The sequence below is a fragment of the Excalfactoria chinensis genome, chromosome 12 (genome assembly GCF_039878825.1).
Source record: "Excalfactoria chinensis isolate bCotChi1 chromosome 12, bCotChi1.hap2, whole genome shotgun sequence".
NCBI lineage: Eukaryota > Metazoa > Chordata > Aves > Galliformes > Phasianidae > Excalfactoria > Excalfactoria chinensis.
The window spans coordinates 15,876,104-15,894,663 of record NC_092836.1 but is presented as its reverse complement, the minus strand read 5'-3'; the positions used below and the strand labels follow the sequence as shown (position 1 = coordinate 15,894,663).

At 53.0% G+C, this 18,560-nt stretch overlaps 1 protein-coding gene across 3 annotated transcripts in view; it reads left to right on the top strand.

Annotated features, from left to right (window-relative positions):
• Positions 1-18,560, top strand: part of DAG1 (dystroglycan 1) — a 33,793-nt gene that overhangs the window by 8,214 nt on the left and 7,019 nt on the right. For 2 of the 3 annotated variants that reach the window (XM_072347361.1, XM_072347358.1), the window contains exon 2: positions 14,787-15,191. In XM_072347361.1, coding sequence (XP_072203462.1) covers positions 14,910-15,191 — 282 coding nt within the window. In that variant the 5' untranslated portion in view covers positions 14,787-14,909. Of the gene's footprint in view, positions 1-10,498; positions 10,599-14,786; positions 15,192-18,560 lie in introns of all 3 variants that reach the window. The other variant, XM_072347360.1, reaches the window with a different exon arrangement.

Genomic DNA, 18,560 nt, shown 5'->3' with positions numbered 1-18,560 from the left:
CGGACCTGTTGTGCTCACTGCCTTCCTGGGAGCTGCTGGTGGCTGCAGCGCTGCATTTGGTAGCTAATGCTCTTTGGAATCAGTGTCATTTAAAAAGTATCCAGCCAAGAAAGAGCACAAGATGTAATTCCAACAGAGGGGTTTTTTTTAGAAGGGCGGTAGCTTCTATTAAAGGGAATCGGTGTGGCCATTGGCCCCGTGCATGCCCTGGGCTTCGTGGGTTGTTGTGCACACTCCAGCTCTCCAAATTCCTGCAGAAACGGTGCAAAGCTCAAAGCAAAACATTCCTTCCATGCATCTGCTGACATTTACAGCGCAGGTACTTTGGTAGTTAACCCATGAAGCTGTGGAGTGCAAAGCAGAGGTGCTGGCAGTGAGGGATGAGGCAGAGCCTATTTTTACTCTGTCCCAAACAGGGCTTGGCATGTTTACTTTACACTCCGGAGCCGCTCAGGCCGGGGCGTTTTTTAATATCTCCTTCTGCTGTTGCTATCAGATTAAAAACTCAACTTAAACTCTGGATATCACGGGAAAACCCGCTGCTCCTGTGGGGTATGGAGGCTGCAGCCTGCTGCTGGGACCACCCTGTGCCCGTGGTCCTGTGGAGGACTGGGTGGAAGGTTGGGCTTAAAAGTCAGCAGCAAGGTGCAGAATGTGAAGGGCTGGGAGCGAGGAGCCCAGGGCTGTGTGCTGTGCCCTCTCCTTCTGTGCTCACCTGGGGCTGGCGGAGTTGCGGTGTGCTTCACGTGTTGCGTTGCAAACTTTTAAGCTCTTTATCCTGGCTTATTGCTGAGAGCTATTAAAAGCACAGTGTGCTCACGCTGCGGTGACGTGTATGCTTTGCAGGGATGGGTTACAGCCTTCTCATGTCAGAGCCTGGATGAGCATGGAGGGTAAGTGACCCCAAGGGCCCCTATCTGCACAGGCTGACCCTCTTCCCGTCCCCCAGTCCCTGGAAGCCATCAGCCTGGACCTTCAGGCTGGGATCTGCTGTGTGTTTTCAGGTTTGGTTGCATTGCTAATCTGAGGCAACTGTACAAAGAGCTAGCCAAGATACTAATTATTTAGCTCCTTTGCTAATAAATACCACCGATGGCAATTTACAGTTGTATCGCTGTGCATGCTTGCAGCTACAAAGCTGGTAATTATTAATCTGAGATCTTAGAAGCTGCACATCAGAGCTGCCGTGTCACCCTGCCCTCCCATGGCACTTGTGTCAGGGTGCTCGTCCCTCCCCACCTGCCTTCCTGTAGCAAATCCTCCCCCACTGATGGGAGGGTGAGTGCAGCACTCAGCCTTCCGCTGCTCCCCTTGCTCCTCCTGGACTCCCAAATAACAGGACTTGTTACTTCCTTGCTTGCTGGTTCCATCTCTTCTATATCCATTCCAAACCCGGTGCTTCTGTTGCGACTGGTGCAATCCCAGCCCCACCTTATCCTGCCCGGTGCTGGTGACCATGCAAGTCCCCTACAATTGCTTGGCTCATGCAGATGGCACGCTGGGTGCCTTATGTCCTTCAGGCAAATCACCCCGCGTCAGCCTTCATTCTTCTACCTGTGTCCCATTAAGCACAAGCAGTTTCCGTGCGGATCTTCATCCCAGTGCAGCAAATTGCCATTTTCCACGCTGCGTTTGTGTTCCAGCAGCAGCTGTGTGTCTGGCTCTCCTGGCTCCTGCAGGTTCCCAGCAATGCTCTGACAAGGCTCCTGCTCACAGCTGCCCTGGAGCATTTCTGACCCGAGCTGTACTGATGGGAAAGGAAACAGGGTCACCTGGCACTGATATTCCTGCTGAAATGAGCTGGTTCACCTTTGATCTCCAAGCACGGCTCCCAAGAGTTGGTGAGATGTACCTAACACATTAACTATGTGCTATGCATTCTGTATCCCCCTGGCAGGCTCCTGAATGCAGTGACCTGGGGGTGTTCTCCCCCTTTCTGGTAGCAGCCAGAGGAGAGCAGGAGTTCTTGCAGGGACTGTTGGCTTTGAAAGTCAGATTCGAGTGTCAAACAGGTAAAACAAGTGGGCTCTGAGTGCCTGCTCTGCTCTCCAAAGAAAACATGTGCTTGGCCGCAGATCCATCTGCTCTGTGTGGTTTGGATTCAGCAGGCCTGTGTTTATTTGCGAATATTAATATCTGTGTACTGTAATGCATCCGCGAACATTCGTGCTCTGAAGGTTAAGCTGTGTTTGGTCAGCATCCCTGGTGCACGAGAGCCCGTATCGCTGGCAGGCTGGGCTACAGGGTGATGCATTTTCCCTCTGTGCATCGCTTTGGCCAAGTCTTCAGGGGAGAACAGACGTCAGACGGGGTTTGGCACATGGCAGGGCAGGACTTGAGCACAGCACCCAGAAATTACAGCTGGCTGTGTGCTCCGGGGCTTCGTCCCTGAGAGCAGCACCTCGTTCTAGAGAGAGTTTCTTTGCACAGAGTTCCTGGTGTATTTTCTTTCACTGCCTGGCCTGTAAAAGAGAGAAAAAAACTAGGTTAGGAAATAAGACCGCTTGTTGTTTTGTGAACAAAGCAGCGTTGATTCGTAGAGCTGAGGCCAGGTATGTTGGGAGAGCCCGAAAATTCTGGCACGAAGTGGATTTGGAGACGAGCCGTCGTGGAGAAAAAGGGAAGAAATATCACAAAACCAAAGGCCGTGGAAATGAGCCCTCGAGGTAACACAGCGTGGATCTGAAATGAATGAGGAGCAAACGGGGCTGGCAGGGTACAGGTCTAAAACGTGAGGCAGTGCACTGCGGGTGCCCGGGAAGATAAGTTTTGAAACAAAGCAACTTTGGAATATTTGGTCATAGGAAAAAATACTCGTGGCTTAAAATACCCCTGGAAGGGCTGCACTGCTGGACAGAGCGAGGTTCCCAACTTCTATTTTCAGCTTTTCCAGAGATTTCCTTAGTTCTTTTTCCCCTGTGTGCTGCCCCAGCCCTGCCTGGGCATCCTGTGCTACAATGTGTTTGCACTTTGGTTTCCCAGGTTTGCTGTGCTGACTTCAGCCTGGCTTTCCTGGTGCTTGCTTCCTGCTTTCCTCCAGAAGTGGGAATGTGTCAGGTGTGTTTTTATCTGCAGGAAGGTGAGGGGGGAGTTGCCATTAACCCCCTTATCAGCAGCAGCTTCCAGACCTGAAGGAGCCGAAATGGGTGTTTGTTACTCCTGCAGAGCAAACAGCCAAGGGAAGGCTGTGGCAAATGGAGCCAGGGCTGTCTGTCTGAGGCCAGGGTGTATTTCTCTTTCTGGGACAAAGGCTACTTAGACATCTGGATTGCACTGGGGATTTTAGGGCAAAAACCATTACGAGTTTGCTGTGGATGAAGAACGGCTCCTCGCTGTGTGGGTGTGCTGCCACCAACTTAGTGCTGCGCTCAACTTGTGCTCCAGTGCTTTGGGAAGGAAAGCTGCAGTGCAGAGCTTGTTTGGTGCCCTGGGAACGTGAGGCTGAGCAGACCTTTTCTGACCTTCGGGTGCGCTGAGAAAACAAGCTTGTTTTATGGACGGTTAATTTATAGAAAGTTCCTGTTTAAATTTCCTGCAGGAGCCATAAAGCCGGAGGACAGCTGCGCCCATTGCGAACCAAGGGCTGCTCCCACCTGGCCTGCACAGAGCCAGCTGCAGGGAGCTGTGGGGCAGAACTGCTCCTAGGCCTGAGTCAGGGATATCGATCAGCTTTTGTATTGCGTTCACTCTGGTTTACATAAGCCAGATTTAGCCAATTCTGATCCAGTTTGACAGGGGTCTGGATCTTAAAGACACTGAGATCTCAGGAGAGCCCTACGCTACTCGGTCTGTCCCGCTGCTCAGAGCTGCTTTCTGCAGGCAGGTAGGCTCACGTTCTCCCTCCCTGCTTTGGATCCCTTTACCATTTCTTCTTCTCAGCCTCCTTGCCACATTAAAGCTAAGATGAGAAGGAAAGAAAAACTTCCAGCTCATACCCAGGGCTGAGAACCAGAACTGGGAGGTGCAGGAATCCATCCCACGAATACTTGGAAGGCAGTTTCTTGGCTCGGGGCACGCTGGGGATTCGCACCCTGGCTGCCCCCCCATCCCCACCGCCTGTCCCTGCTCGTCAGCCCTCGCTGCTGGGCAGCCAGCGCCCTGCTCACAGGCTGGCCTTCCTCACACTCCTCGTCTCTTTCTCCCAGGCTCTGGCTCACCGGGGCAGAAAACGACTTTGGGGTGAGTGGCTGGAGGGTTGGAGAGGCCCCTGGAGCCCCTGCTTGGGTTGGTTGCTGGGCTTTGAGTGGTGGTGGGATGTAGGAGTGATGGAAGGGGAGCGCCGAGCTCCGTGCAGCTCTCACGCAGTGCGGGCTTTCTTCGGTACAACCCTTGGGCAGGTTTTCCCACCTGATAGAGGAAAACTCTTTGGTGTGTTCAGGGCTTGAAATGTCTTTGCTTTGTTGAAGCCGGGGCCTGTTTCTCTTCCTTTAAATCTCTGCAGCAGTTGATAAGCAGCTGGTCCTTTCTCAGGGAGAAAACCCTGCAAAAAGAAATGCCAGGAATGCGAACAGCAGGTGGGGACTGGCAGATGTACATATCAATCACCACAGACTGACAGAGGAGCTCATTCTTCAGCAGAGCCTCTGTTTGCCTCTGGCTGGCTTTGTGCGAACCCCTCTGAGCCCCTCTGGCTTCCACTGGGGGTTTATAGTGGGACAGTTCTTGGGCTCTGTACTGGGGAGCAATGTGCTCTGCGCTGCCCTGGGAGTGGGACCCTTGCTGCAGGGATGGGGCAGAACCTTTGGAGCGCACCGCTGGGTCTCAGCAGCATTCCTAATAGCTAACGTGCTGCACTTTGGGATTGGGCAGTGAGGGATCTTGCTGCCACGTTCCCGAAGAAGCGGGCGGCCTCAGTGAGTTAATTGAATTTGCTGCACTGTTGCATTTTAAACCATGACTTCATTCCTCTGAGGAGTCTGGAGTTATTTCCGTGGACAAACCCCTGCTTGGAGACGGTGGTTCTCTGAGGTCACCTGTGCTGAGCAGTGCGGGGCCGCGCAGCCGCAGGGTGCAGGAGCGCATGGCAGAGTGCTGTGTGGGACCTGCAGGGCCATGTGAGTGCTTCCTCAGCTCACCCCTTGCATTCATCACTGCTGCTTTCTGAGTGCCTGGCACTTGGTGGGGAGACATCCCTGTAGTGGCAGAGCACCTGGATTTGGCTGTCCCCAAAAGCCAGCAGTTCCGTGAGGTTTGCAGGGACGGTGCTGATTTACACAGCTGATATGTTTAACAAGTGAAGGCACATCTGCCCCAAGTCCCCGCATCAGCTTTTCTTTGGATCATTGCTTGTTTTTGTGAAGGAGCAGTGTAAGAAAGGAAGACTTTTCCCCAGTAAGAAAGCAGTGAGGCTGAGGGGTTGGTCAGCGCTGGGGTGCAGAGCAGAGACTTGGGAAATGTAACTTTTCCCAGCATTAAAACTCATTTTTTTAGCTCCCCATCACAGGACTTGCTCCAATTAGTCCTTGTTGGAACTGGAATAGCTCTGAGTCCTTATTCGAACTACTATAGGTATCCGTGACCAAACCTTTACTGGAAGTGTCTGGTGCTGGAGTCCCGGTTCACTCCTGAGCCTAATGGCTGGTGCTGCAGTTTCCCATGCTGTGGGTCTGCCCTGTGCTGCTTTCCAAGCTTCCAGCAAAAATAGCAAAAAAAATGCAGCGGTTTTCAGGAGTTCAAGGCAGAAGTGCCCAAAATTGGGAGTATTTAAGAGAACAACAAAGCTTAACTGCTGTGCTCTGAGCTGCCTGCTGTTGTCAGTGTCCAAGGGCCGCGCTCCAGGCACAAATGCCCTGATCTTATCAGCTGGCAGGCACCGGGATGGCTCTGCAGCCCTCACCTGCTGCTCAGAGATGCTATCCACAAAGGGTTGGCTGGGCCGGGGGAGGGCGGGGACACCTGGGGGCTTTGGAGGGGGCAGCCCCGTCCCCTCACTGCTGCCTTGTGCACGGCCATGGCTGGGTGAGGAGCTCCTCTGTCCCGTGGAGAGAGAAGTCCAGAGGAGGTGCAGAATGAGGAGCACGCGGTGCTTGCTGTGACCAGCTCAGCCCGAGCTCAGGTATTCTCACTTCTAACTCATGTTTTGCAGCTTATACTATGCACAGCAGCATCCTGCCTTGCTGGGAGCGTTAGGGGCAGGTGGTGTGGGGCTCAGCCTGCAGTCATAGCAGCTCATCTTGTGGTTGTCACGAGGCAATGAGGGACAGTCTGGCTCCTGCTGCTATCTCTGACAATCACTCTGTGTGTGTGTGTGTGTGAGATGACTCGATTCTCTAATGTGGTTTTATATGCACTTTGTTGCAGTAGGTTGTAGAGGCCTTTGCATTGAACTCGGAATTATGTCCCCAAACTGCACCATTCTTGGTCTTTACAGCACACCTCTCTCTCTGGCTGCGTGCTGTTGTAGTTTTCTGCTCTGCTGTACAGGTTTCTGTTAAGCAGGGATTGCCTGGGGACTGCAGCTGCTAAGCCAGGTTCTCTCTGTTTCTAAAATGTGAGCTGCATGCTTTTCCTCAGAGCTTATTACCAAACCCAGAGAGGACTCAGGCACCAGGCCTGAATTCCTCTTAGCAGGTGGGCTGTTGAGAAGCTGGAAGCTAATCCTGGCTGCCTCGTAGCCATTTGGGGTTGTTTTGGTAATGAACTCTAACCCCCCCCCAGGTGAAGACATGAAGTTGTGGCCAGGCTCTGGACCTTGCTCCTGCTGTACGAGCAGTAAGACAGAACTGCAGCTGTGGCACAGTGTGGTCCTGCTGGGCTGCCTGGTCTCCTGGGACCCCACAGCTCCTCCCCAAACCTGCAGCCCTTTAGCAACAGCCAGCCAAGGAAGTGCCATATAACCACTGAAGTAAGATAACAGTAAGCAAATAGAAGCTTTGGTGCAGGTAATTGGGTACCTAATTGCTGCATTTGCCACCTGGGGACTGGAATTGCTCTCTACTCTGAAAGCTGAATGGGCCATACTGTGATAAGCAGTTTAATTGTTTCCCTGCATCTGCTGCAGCATTATAAAACCCAGGCAAGCTGCACACACCTTCCGAGCTTAACAGCCTTGCTGCAACTCCGAGCCTGCGTTTTCCTTTGGCTCTTGAGCATCCCTCTTCATGCAGCCTGTTCTATTCTCCGCTCTTTATCTTTGCCTAGGCTGCGTGTTAGCAGTGAGACACTGAGTTCTTCTGCAAGGTTGTTCAGATCTATGCAGTTATTAGCTGTAAGGAGGTGAGTGTGCAAGCAGTGAGGAGGGCATGCTGGGAATGGGACGCCCTCTCCAGCCAGTTGTTGGGGTCTGGGCATCATCAAGGAAGAGTAGATGGGTGCTGAGCAGAAATCACACCCAGGTTGACTTGAGGGGTGGTGTTTAGAATGAAAGGTGTGGGGCGTTAGGGGCTCGCAGTGCTTGAGGCTGTGAAATGGGGTTGCTCTCCTTCCCAGGGGCTCTGCTGGCTGCCTGTGCCTGGAGAGGCAGCTGTGCTGCAGGAGCTGAGAGCAGGGCATGGGGGCACTGCTTTGGGGGTGAGCCGAGGGAGATGGTGCTAGGTGGGGACAGGCACCAGCTGGTACAGAACCCAGCTGAGCACTGGTGTAGTTTTCCTTGTTGCCTCAGAATGGCATTCAGCTCTGTTTTCCCGGGGCAAACACTGGTGCTTTAATGACTTTGCCCCCATTCCTGGGATTCCTGCAGTCTGAGCAGGTGTGTTACCTGTGCTTTGCTTCTTTGCTTTGCCCTTGGAGAGACATCAGCTCAGGGTCTGTCCCATCTTCTGACTCCAATGTTTCCCTCCATAGTTTCCCTCCTCCTTTACTCTGTCTGGGTGTGAAGAGGCAGCTCCTTGCTCCTGAGGTTTGTGCACTGGCGGCAGCAGGAGGTGTTAGTGCTGGACTTGCAGCTACGAACAGATGCTCAGATCCCACCTCTGCTCCTTCCAGTGGAGTTTGTGGCCTCGGAATTATTGGGTTTGGCACTCAGCTCCGCAATGCCAGAGCAGGGTGTGGAGGCTGGATCTGTCTATGTGCTTCAGGCCCTCCCTGGGCCCAGAGTGACCTGGCAGCAGGGCTGCAGCCCTACACAGAACCAAACAGGTTGGTTTTGAATTGCCTTGTGCCATAGCAGCAGGGAAGCAGCTGGACACCCCCTGAGCCACAGCCCTGCTTTTCCATGGCTCTCAGACTGCTGGCATGGCTGGGGGTTGTGGTGAGGAGCAGGGAGTTCTAGCCAGGCAGTCAAAGCCTTCACCCTCTGCTCTCTAACAAAAGGAAGATTCCTATAAAAATGTGCACTGTGCAAAGAGCTCATCGGTCTGATGGAGGCTGGTGAATCCCGAGGATCTTTAATTCTTCTTTTGGAAGCCTTCTTGGTAAGTCCGGGGCCGAGGCCCTGGCTGCTCTGCACTGATTGCTCAGTGGTAATTGTGTTCAGAGGAAGAGCTGCTACAGTTCCACTCCCTGAGCAATAAGGGCAGAGCAGCTCCATCGAGCTGCATCTTCATGCTTGGTGCTGCAGGGCGGGGTGCAGGAGCTGATGGAACAGCAGGATGCTTCCAAACGATGTGCTGGCCCTTAGCTACGCAGCCACTGAGGACATCAGTGATGCTGCCTATGTAACTGGAGTGCTGGAAACAGGCTTGCCTCACTCCCTTGTCTGCCTCCCATCAGCTCTTATGCCTCGTGTCCCATTGGTAGCAGCAGTCGGGCTCCTGGCATGGGGGAAGGCCTTGAGCCCATCCCTTCAGTCCTGCCTGGTGCTCAGCTGGTGGGAAATGGTTGCTTAAAGAACGCTTCCAAAGACCCTCTTGAAATACTTCACTATCTGAGGAATTCTGTGGAATACTCCGAAGGTGATGATAAACGGTTGGAATGCGGCTGCCTCTGCATAAAACCATCCAGCAAAACAACATTTGGACGAATGAGAAACCTCATTAAGATTCTCCCTCTTCGGTGTGGTTTGGTGCCTGCAGGCCTGGGGTTGTTTCCTCCTCATGCTGGGATACACAGCGTGCTGCCGGCTGCCCCTTGGTGCCACCAGCACAGCTGAGGTTTGCCTGCGTGCTGCCGTGTCATAGGGGAGCCCGAGTGCAGTGCTGGATGCACAGGGCTGTTCTGGTGGTCACAATTAGGCAGTAGTTTGCTGTGTGACTGCACGTGCCAGCATCTCAGCATCCAAGCACTGCAGGAGCTGTCAGAGCTGCAGCCTCCTTTTTCATGCGGTTTGGAAGCACAGTTCTGAAGGAACTTAGGGCTCTGCCCTGCCATCAGGCTCTCCCCCACCTCACTGACAGCTCCTGCTTGCTAATGTGACAGACAAGGCTTTGTGCCTTTTATTTTATCAAACACAAAACAGGTGGCCGGGATGATGGGCGAGTTTCCTTGGCTAAATGGGCGCTCCCAGGCTGACCTCTGCTCCTGTGCGACTTCCAGCACGCGGGGTGGTCAGGAGGCTGAGCTGGGAGAAGCTGCAGTGAGATTTCCTGCCTTGCTGGCCATGAGAAAGTATCCCTCGGGGTCGATCTCCTTTCTGTGTGGGATCCTTAGTGCTTACCAGGACAAAATGTCCAGTGGAAGCGTCCTCTCTGATGAGGATATTCATCGCTTCTCTTCCGTGTGGGCTCCCTGAAGCTTCTCGTGGGGGTTTGTTCAGCCTTTAATTCAATTAAGAAGTCAGGCAAGAGTTGCAAAGCTGGTTGGTCTCGTTTGTTTCAGTGCATCCAAAGCGAACACCTGCACAGCACAGCGGGGCAGCAACAGGGAGGAAGGATTTCTGTGGGTTTCAGCTGGGATTGCAAGTGCTGCTGGGGGCTGGGGAAGGATTTTGTCCCGTGTAAAGCATGAGATGGGGGAAGGATTCCAGCCCATCAGTGGTGGGCAGTGCATAGATAGACATCTGTATTCCTCATTGCAGTGACTTCTAAGGTCATTAGCTGGTTTGAATTGGACTCAGGTAACTGGTGGATGGTGAGTAACAGACACGGGACGGGATGGTTCCTGCTGGAACACCCTTGGGTAAAGCTGCTGCCTTCATCTCAGCATTATCTCGCTGAATTTGCTCCAAGCTATGGAATGCTGTCTTTACAAAAGAGAATCTGGGAGGACAAATACCTGTTTTATCTTGGTGCCCTGAGTTCTGTTTCTTCACTGCATCTTGGAATCTGATAAAGCATTCATATGCATGTATGCATACATGCCTGTCGTGTTTGTCTTCAAAATATGCATTTCTATAGCTCTGGTGGTAAAGGGCTCTTCAAACAAGGCTAACTTGTTTAATTGTTCAATTCCCTGTGACTTTCAGGACTAGCTTTAGCTTAGGTTCTGTTAAACACGGAATGTTTATGCTCTCTAGCTCTGTTTCAGGCGAAATCAGGAGTTGTGTTCCTGAGGGGCTGACTGTGTGGTGGCAAATCAAGTGAAGTCAAAGCCAGGTTAAACCGAATGCCCTTAAGAACAAGCAGACCTTTGCTCCTCCCCACTGCAGCTGTATATTTAGCCTATATGCCCTTTCCAATTACAGCCAGGAGAAGACACCCGAGGAGGAATGCAAGTCATACCCGCCCGGAGTGCTGCCCTGGGATCCATCACAGAGTGCTTCTCGAGCCAGAAGCAGTGCCTTGGTAACTTCTCTACTTAAAGCTGACCCGTCCCTCCCTCCTCCTCGGGGTTTAACATTTACCACGTTCACAGCCTCTTTCTGTACAGGGCTGAGCTTGGTGCTTGCCTTGCTTCTGCTGCATCCATCAGCAGCCTCTGCTCCCAGCCCCTGGTGCCTGTGTACCTGTTGCGCTCTGCCCTCTTTTCCCCAGGGCAGTGCGGTTGTTTCTCATGCAGGGTCTGTTCTGTATCCAGATAATCCCTTCTGGTCCTTCTTTGGAGGCTGTAGGCGGTGTCTGACGTGGGGACAGCACAGTGAAGCAGTCTTCAGCTGTTACTTGGAGTCACCTCTGTGGATTTCTCCTGATCTGCCTGTGTGCTTCCAGGACCGTGGCAGTTCTGGCTGCGATGTTCCTAATGCAGGGAAAAAAATGGTCTCTGAGGCATCCTAAATATTTGGGCTGATGATATCTGAGTTCCCTTTTAACTGAGCACACTTGAAGATATGATCTGGGTTGTCTGTTTGGGAATAGCAAAGGGGGGAGGAAGGGACAGGTTGTGGTTGCTGAAGCTTTCATCAAAGAGAGAAGTCCCACCCTGCCAAAATCACTGCTGTGGTAACTTGTGCAGGTCTGGCACAGAGATGGGTGGTGTGGATTCTCCTGAGCTCCAGGGCATCACAGTGGCAAATGCTAAGCATGGGTTTTGAGGGACCTGCAAGCAGGATCTAACAGCTGGGAGGCATCCACCTGGTCTTCTAGCAGAGTCAGGTTGGCATGCAAGCGCCTGGTTCCTTCTTGGTGGTACAGAGCTCTGGCTTGCAAAGAGAAGGTCATGATGAGTAGCAGGAAAGCTTCCCCTGAGCTATTGAGTAGGTTAAATATCTCGGTGCTTACTCTAGCAGAATAAAAACCACTTTGAGGTGTCTATCGCTGTGACCACTTCCCCTGCAAGCTCCGTGGAGCGGCCCTTGGCACGTGTGACCTGAGGCAGCTAGTGACAGTTTGCAGTTCCCATCTGCAGAAACGCTGCTCATCTCCCTGCCCAGCACATACCTCAGCACAGCTGAGTTTTGTTGCTTTTTCCCTTAGATTGTTGCTCAGTGTCAGGGTTTCCTGTTGCTGACAGCAGCTGTGCTGGAGATGAACGGAACCTGCTACTTCACATTTGGTCTATGGTTACAGGCGGGCAGGACAGCTGGCACTTCGGCATTAAACCACAACTGCAGGGGTGAGCTTGTCTTTCAGAGAGGCATCCCATCCCGTGCACGTCCTCTCAGCACGTGTCTGCTCAGGGTGTCCTGGTGAGGGCATGGCTTGGTGGAGGGAGAGCGTCCGTCCCCAGCTTTGTCCCTTTGCTCGTGCCAGCTGCGTGACAAATGTCCCTGAGCAACTGTCCTCCTGCACGTCCCTCCCGTAACTCACCCAGCCTCCCCAGCTCCCACAGCCATGCATGGAGCAGCAGTCGGCACCAGGGCGCGTGCAGCACTGTGCCCCTGTCTGCGCCCAGCCGTCCCACCGCATTGCATCATTCCTCCTGCTTGCTGCCTCGACACGCAGCCACTGATGGGACTTGCCTGGAGATTCTCCTGTGGGAACACGCACGAGAGCTGTGCACATACAAGAGATGTGCTTTGAGCAGTTGCACCAGCCCATTGCGTTCTGCTCTGAGTTGGCTTCCTTAGGGAGAGACTGTGCTGTCTTTATGGGGACAGTGGTAAATAAGCAGCTCAGGTAAGTGGGATTCCTCCTTGCTCTCCTTAATTCCTTCTTATCTGGAGCAGGGCATAGGAAGGCAGCTACCCAGGCTTTCGGCATGCAAGGTTCAGAGGTATTAACGTGCTGGCAGTGATTAATTACCGCAGCCCACTGATGTGACCATACTTGAGCAATTGGATTAGGTGCGGCTGGGCTGGGGCTCGCTTTAGCAGCTTCTTGCTGGAGCCGTGATGAAGTTGGCCATGCAGAAGCAATCAGGGCAGCTGCACTCCTGCTGGGACCATGGGGCCATGCTCCTCCTGGTCCTGCAGAGGGCACACAGCAAGGTCCCGTGGCTGGCAGGAGCTGTGTTGTGCAGGTCTTGCTTTCAGCCCTGTCTTCTGGCTGCTCTGTTCACTCTTCCTCCATATGAAACAGTGCATATCCTTAGCACATCAGCAGGCCTTGTGGTTGCGTGGAAGAGGCAGCTCCAGCATTGCCTTGACAAGTCAGCATCATATCAGCATCACCCAGCAGGCCCGTGCTCTGAGATGGGGATTTGGCATCAGCAATCAGGCATCAACATTGGCACGTGCGCTGAGCACCAGAGCCAAAGCAGATGTTGATCCCAGCTTTGATGTTTAATCCAACGTTTTGGAGGTTCAAAGCGGAGACCCGAAAGAGCTCTTACAGAAGCAGGAGGATAAAGAGAAACTTGGTGCTTTCATAAGATCAGACAGAGCAAAGCATCCTGAAATTCAGGACTAACCTGAACCTTTGTGGTGGTTCTGCCAAGCAGGGCAGCGCAGATCCTGCTGGAGGAGGGAGCACTGCTGGGGTGGCCCAGCCCTCCTGGGTAACCTGAAAGCAAGTGAGTGAGCCCTGCAGCATAGTGATACCTGCAGAGCAGGGGGCAGCACTGCAGAATTCTGTTTCATTTTCAGCTCTGTTCTGAGCATGCATGGAATGGTAGAATCATAGAATGGCTTAGGTTGGAGAGGGCCTTAATGGTACCTTGTTCCAGCTCACTGAAGCAGGCAGGGTTGCCAACCACCAGCTCAGGCTGCCCAGGACCCCACCCAGCCTGGCTTTGAGTGCATCCAGAGATGGAGCATCCATACCCTCTCTATGCAACCTGTCCCAGCAGCTGGCTGGGCAGCGGGTTGCTGGCCTTTCTGATCCTCTCCAGCTCTGTGCTGCTCACAGCTCATGAAAGGTAATCCTGAGCGCTGTCATCTTCTACCTGTGACTGAGCAGTCTCAAACAAGTGAGTCCGCATTTTGCCCGTCACAGCATGTGAAATAGTTTGGCTGTAGCTCTTGAACTTCCCTGCAGGCATCGTGCAGGTGCCCGTGCTTTTTCCACCCTCCCACGTTTGTTGTGTGTGTCTGCACTTGTATCTGGACTCAGAGCTCTGTGCTGAGTGCAGGTGGGGATCTGTCATGAAGAGACCATAGCTGGGGGCCTTGCTCTGGGGAGCTGCCCTGCCGCTGGTCCTAGCACAGTGAGAGAGCCTGGCACCACTTCAGCTTCTGTTGTTGTATGTTGAGGTGCTGTATCAAAGAGATTTCTGGGTGGTGTAACGCTGTTCTTGCTTCTCCTGGCAGAATTTTTCCTGTACCTCCGTTGTGCTCCATTGTGCAGAGGCTGTTGTGTGGTTTTCCTAAAAGGAACTGGGAATTGGTGTGACCTGCAAGTGTCAGAGCAGACACAGCCAGAGCTTGATTTGCTTGGCTGAAGGGCACAGGCAGTGCCTGTTGCCTGCTCCAGTGATTATTTCTGCAGTGGGTGATGACTTCATCCTCCTCTCCTGCTTGCCATAGATATCAGGGACTGGCTCCTGTCTGCCCAGGCACTCCTGTCAGTCCAGCAGGAACGCCCTGGGGTGGATCACGGAGTTGGCTGAACAACACAGAGCCGCCCCATGGCAGTGCATGGTTCCTGCAGCCATGACGAGAGGGGGGCTGACACAGTGCCCACCTCTGCAGGTGTGGCAGCAGCTCTGCATGGCTGCTTCTGGCTGCCTGTCTGTCCTGCTGTCTGCACGTCCGTCCCACTCAGGTGTGGAGGCTCAGCTGTAAGCAGCAGCAGCCAGTTTCTGTGCTGATAGCATCTCAGCTCCACAACAGCCAGTTCCTCAGCTGCTGCCTGCCCTGGCTGCAGTCTCTTGCATGGCTGCTCTCTTGTCCCCCCCATGCAGCAGGACCTTGCAGTGGTGGGGCTGCAGGAGAAGCAGCTCATGGATGAGGTGCTATGGGTGGGTGGGTGCTCCAGGAGCAGCATGTCTGTGTGCATGGAAGGCAGGCAGGTCTGACTGCTCTAGAGATGCTGTACATCAGGAAGAGTTGGGAAGCTCTCATCGGTAGTATTAACTCTTAGAGTTTAATCCCAAAGCGAATAAAAACAAACAGGGTGGAAGGCAGCAAGCCCTGTGTCCATCACAAGGAGCTCTGTGCGATCTGGCGGGCTGTGGATTGCATTTAATTTGCTGACGAGTTTCCTTTCTTCACCCAGGTTGCCAGGACCCTTAGGATGAGGCTGCTGTGAGGAGTGGCAGATCCCCTGCCCGCACTGCCGTGCCTGCACACCCCACGTCCCCCCTCCGGCTGGAGCGCCGTCCGAGAGCCGCCAGGCAGAATGACTGTTGGATGTGTCCTGCAGCCCCCGTTCCTGGGGAGGACTTTGCTCCCAGTGCTGTTGCTTGCAGCCTCAGCTCGTTGCCACTGGCCCAGCGAGCCAGGAGAAGTGGTGCGGGACTGGGAAAACCAGCTGGAGGCCTCCATGCACTCCGTGCTCTCGGACCTCCGAGAGACTGTGCCGGCTGTGGTGGGGATACCAGACAGCTCCGCTGTGGTGGGCCGCTTCTTCAGAGTCTCCATCCCCACAGATTTAATTGCTTCCAATGGAGAAGTAGTCCAGGTGAGAAATGTCATTCCTTGGGGCTCATTTTCTGTTGTTTGTGGGGTTACCATGAGAACAGCAGGGAGGTTGCTGCGGAGCTCCCTTGTGGCTTTGTAGGGCTGGATATACCTTCCTCACCTCCTTGCAAAGTTTCTTTACGGTAAGGCATAGGAGACCCATCCTCTCCCCTGAGATGACTGCTCAGGTTTGTTGGCTGCTCTTAAGCTGTAAAGCACACAGCCCGTGGTGCAATGGGCATGTTGGTGGGGAGATCCTGCCTCAGGGTTGGGGCAGCCGTGGATTGCCTGAGACTGCCGCCATGACACTCGGGGAGCTGCTTCACTATGGTAACAAAATATTGTCAGACAAACAGGCTGTGTTCTGAGAGCACGGCTCTGCTCTGTGTTTGACGTAGTCTTCCCTGACCTTGTCCCTAAGTCCTCTTGGGAAGATGAGAACCTTTCTTTTTGTCTGACCTACTGGCACTGCGGACACCCAAAAACTGAGCTTTGTAAGCAGTCCTGGGGGCAAGGAGGCGCTGGGACAGCCTGGAGGAGGACAGACATGCTGCCAAACACAAACTTGTTCAGCTCTTGTCCTTTTCTGGAAGGGTGCTGGGAAGTTGTCTCAGCGTCCGCTGGGGATGGAGAGCACAGGAAGATTCTGGTTTTGAAAGAAAGCAGCCTTCCAATCTTAGGTGATTTTATTTTCAGAGAGTAGAATTGGAAAATACTTTTAAAAATCCATTTTTAGCAAGTGTTGTAACAAGCCAACCTTTGAGCGCCTCTCAGATCAGAGGGACGTAGAGCAGGGAGGCAGCCTGACATCTCAGCCCCTCCTTGCAGGCAGGTTCGTTTTAGCTGTGCATGCTGTTGTGCAATTACCTCGAGCCAGATTCACGATCTCCCTGTCTCCAGCAACAGCTCTGGGACTGCAGCGTGCTGATGGCAGGTAGAACATCTGAAGAATGCATCTGTTATTGACAGGCTGTCTGTCAGATGGGGGGGAGAGAGATGTGGTGGGTGAGCCCTGGGGTGAGTTGGAGGTGGGGTGGGCTGGTTTCAGAGCAAGGGCCGTGATGGTTAATTAACCTGATGGAGAGTGGTGGTGGCTGCCCTGCTTGAACCACTGCCAGGTGGGGGTTTGTTAGCGCAGCACACTTACACGAGGGTACCAGGCTGCACCTTTGGAGGGAGCAGACTCTTCAGTGTGGATCTTTGTGAGCAGGAGAGTTGTTGAGGGCTGCAGTGCCCATGAGCTGCTGCCAGCACCGCGGGAGCTTTATCTTTCACTGCGAATTCACTGGAGGAAGCTGTCAAGATCTTGTGTTACAGAAACGATGGCTTTGATTTGGAGTTTTGTTGCAGAGCGGCTTGTTTTGGTGTCATCTAATGGCTACTTTGATGGCAAGAAGACATTCTCAGTGCTTGTTCAACACCACAGCTCCATCGCTCTCCTCTTCCTGGCACAGCAGTCATCTTTGATAGCTGTAGGGTGGCTCTGTGGTACGTTATTTCAGCCCCATCTAATAGCTCCAAACAGTGCTTCTGCCACTGGTGTCAAGGCGTGTTTGCTGATAGCAACAGATGCTTGGAGAGCAGCAAAAGGACAATGCTGGAGCGGGGCTGGAGGAGCAGTTGCTGGCTGTAACATAGATCAGCAAAGGCTAGGAGGGATTTCCACGCTCGTACGTGGGTTTGTCTGAGTGCACGTTGCATCTGTTCACCTTGAAATTGATTGTAAAAGTGAGGCAGGCTCTGTGGCAGTGCTCCTGGCCTCGCTTAGCAGCGCATCTGGAAGGGCTCCCCCTTGCAACGAGAGCTGCGTTGGCTGCTGAGTGAGGCCAACCTTCCCAGTGGGGATTTGGTTCCTGGCTGGTGAGAAGTGCGTAGGCAATCCTGGAGTGCTGGGGTGCTTTCAGGGCAAGCTGCTCTGCTCTTTTTTCTCAGGCTGCCTCAGCCAGAGCAGTGATAACATGGTGCATCTGGGTGTTGCTAAATAGGGTACTTGAACCCTAATGAGAGAGAGTAAGGACACCCTTTTGAGACGCAGCAGTAGATGAGCGCTTACAAAGCGATGTGCATGCCTACATTCAGTCCTCTTAAATTTCTAAGCTGCATATCATCTCATATAAAAAACCATGAACAACTGATACGTGACATCCCCAAACCTCAGGAGCCTGAGAGTGGTGTGGCTGCTCCATTTCTAGGCAGTTCCCACCCGTTATTTGTAGGCTCAGTCAGCACTGTGGTGGGGAGCCCCTTGAAGCTGCCTCTCAGCTCCTCTCCCTGCTTGTTAGCAGATTCCAGCCGCCTGTAGACAAAGTAGTTTTCTCTGCGTCCTTGGTTGTGGGCTGGAAACAACGGGCAGCATTGGCAGCACTGCGGAGGAGTGCCTGGCAGGCGCCTGCCCAGCTGCGTGGGTTCGCTGTGCACTCAGGTATGTGCTGCTGCCAGCAGGCACCAGTGCTTCCCTGCCACCCCCAGGCAGCTTCAGAGCAGGTGAGGTGTTATGGCTGAGCACAAAAGCAAGTTTATTCCAGTGGGGCAGCTCGTCAGAATGCAGAGGTGGACGTGCAGATAAAGAAGCAAACCCTGACCTGTTCATCTCTGCAGCCTCCCAGGCAGCGTGCTCAGCTGCATCCTGTTGTTGAGGAACTCATTGCACCCAGGATAAAAACAGTTGGATTTCCTGCTCTTATTGCTTCCATTTGAAGGCTGTTCCAGAATTGGGCTGTTCTGATTAAAAATGCAACTTCTAGCCTAAATTTAGAGATGGCTAGAAGTATTTGTGCTGCCCTTTAGCCTGAATCTCTCTTCCACCTTCATAATATTTACTTCCTTTATGTATTTATAAGTGACAGGCATGTTCTCCTGTCTTGATTTGATTAGATTAAACAAGCCAATCTCTTTAGTCTTTCCCCACAAAATAAGCTTTCTTTTCCTCTCCTCATTTTGCAGCTGTCTTCTGCACCTCTTCCAGCTTGGGTTTATTTTTCTTGTGGTTGCCTGACCAGAGCTATCCGAAATACTGCAGGCAAAATGTTACTGGAGCCTTGTCTCAAACTTGCTTTTCACTGCTATAAATACCCCATCCCACAATTGGGTGCTTTTCCACATCTGCCTTTGGCTCAAACCCTGTATGATCAGCTGGAGTACCCAGGGCTGTAGTCTTTCTGCTTCCAGTTCATGAGGTCCCAGAAGAGCACATTGGCCAAGGTGAGCGGTCTGGGATTTGGTGTTACTTGTTCTCAGTGAGGTCTGGGAGTGCTACCTTTAAGGCTGTCCCACTGTCCCTGCGTGTCCCTACGCCTCCCATGGCTGCCTGAGGGGCAGCAGATAATCAAGGTGAGGGCAGCAGCAGCACTAACACTTAAAGCACCGTTGT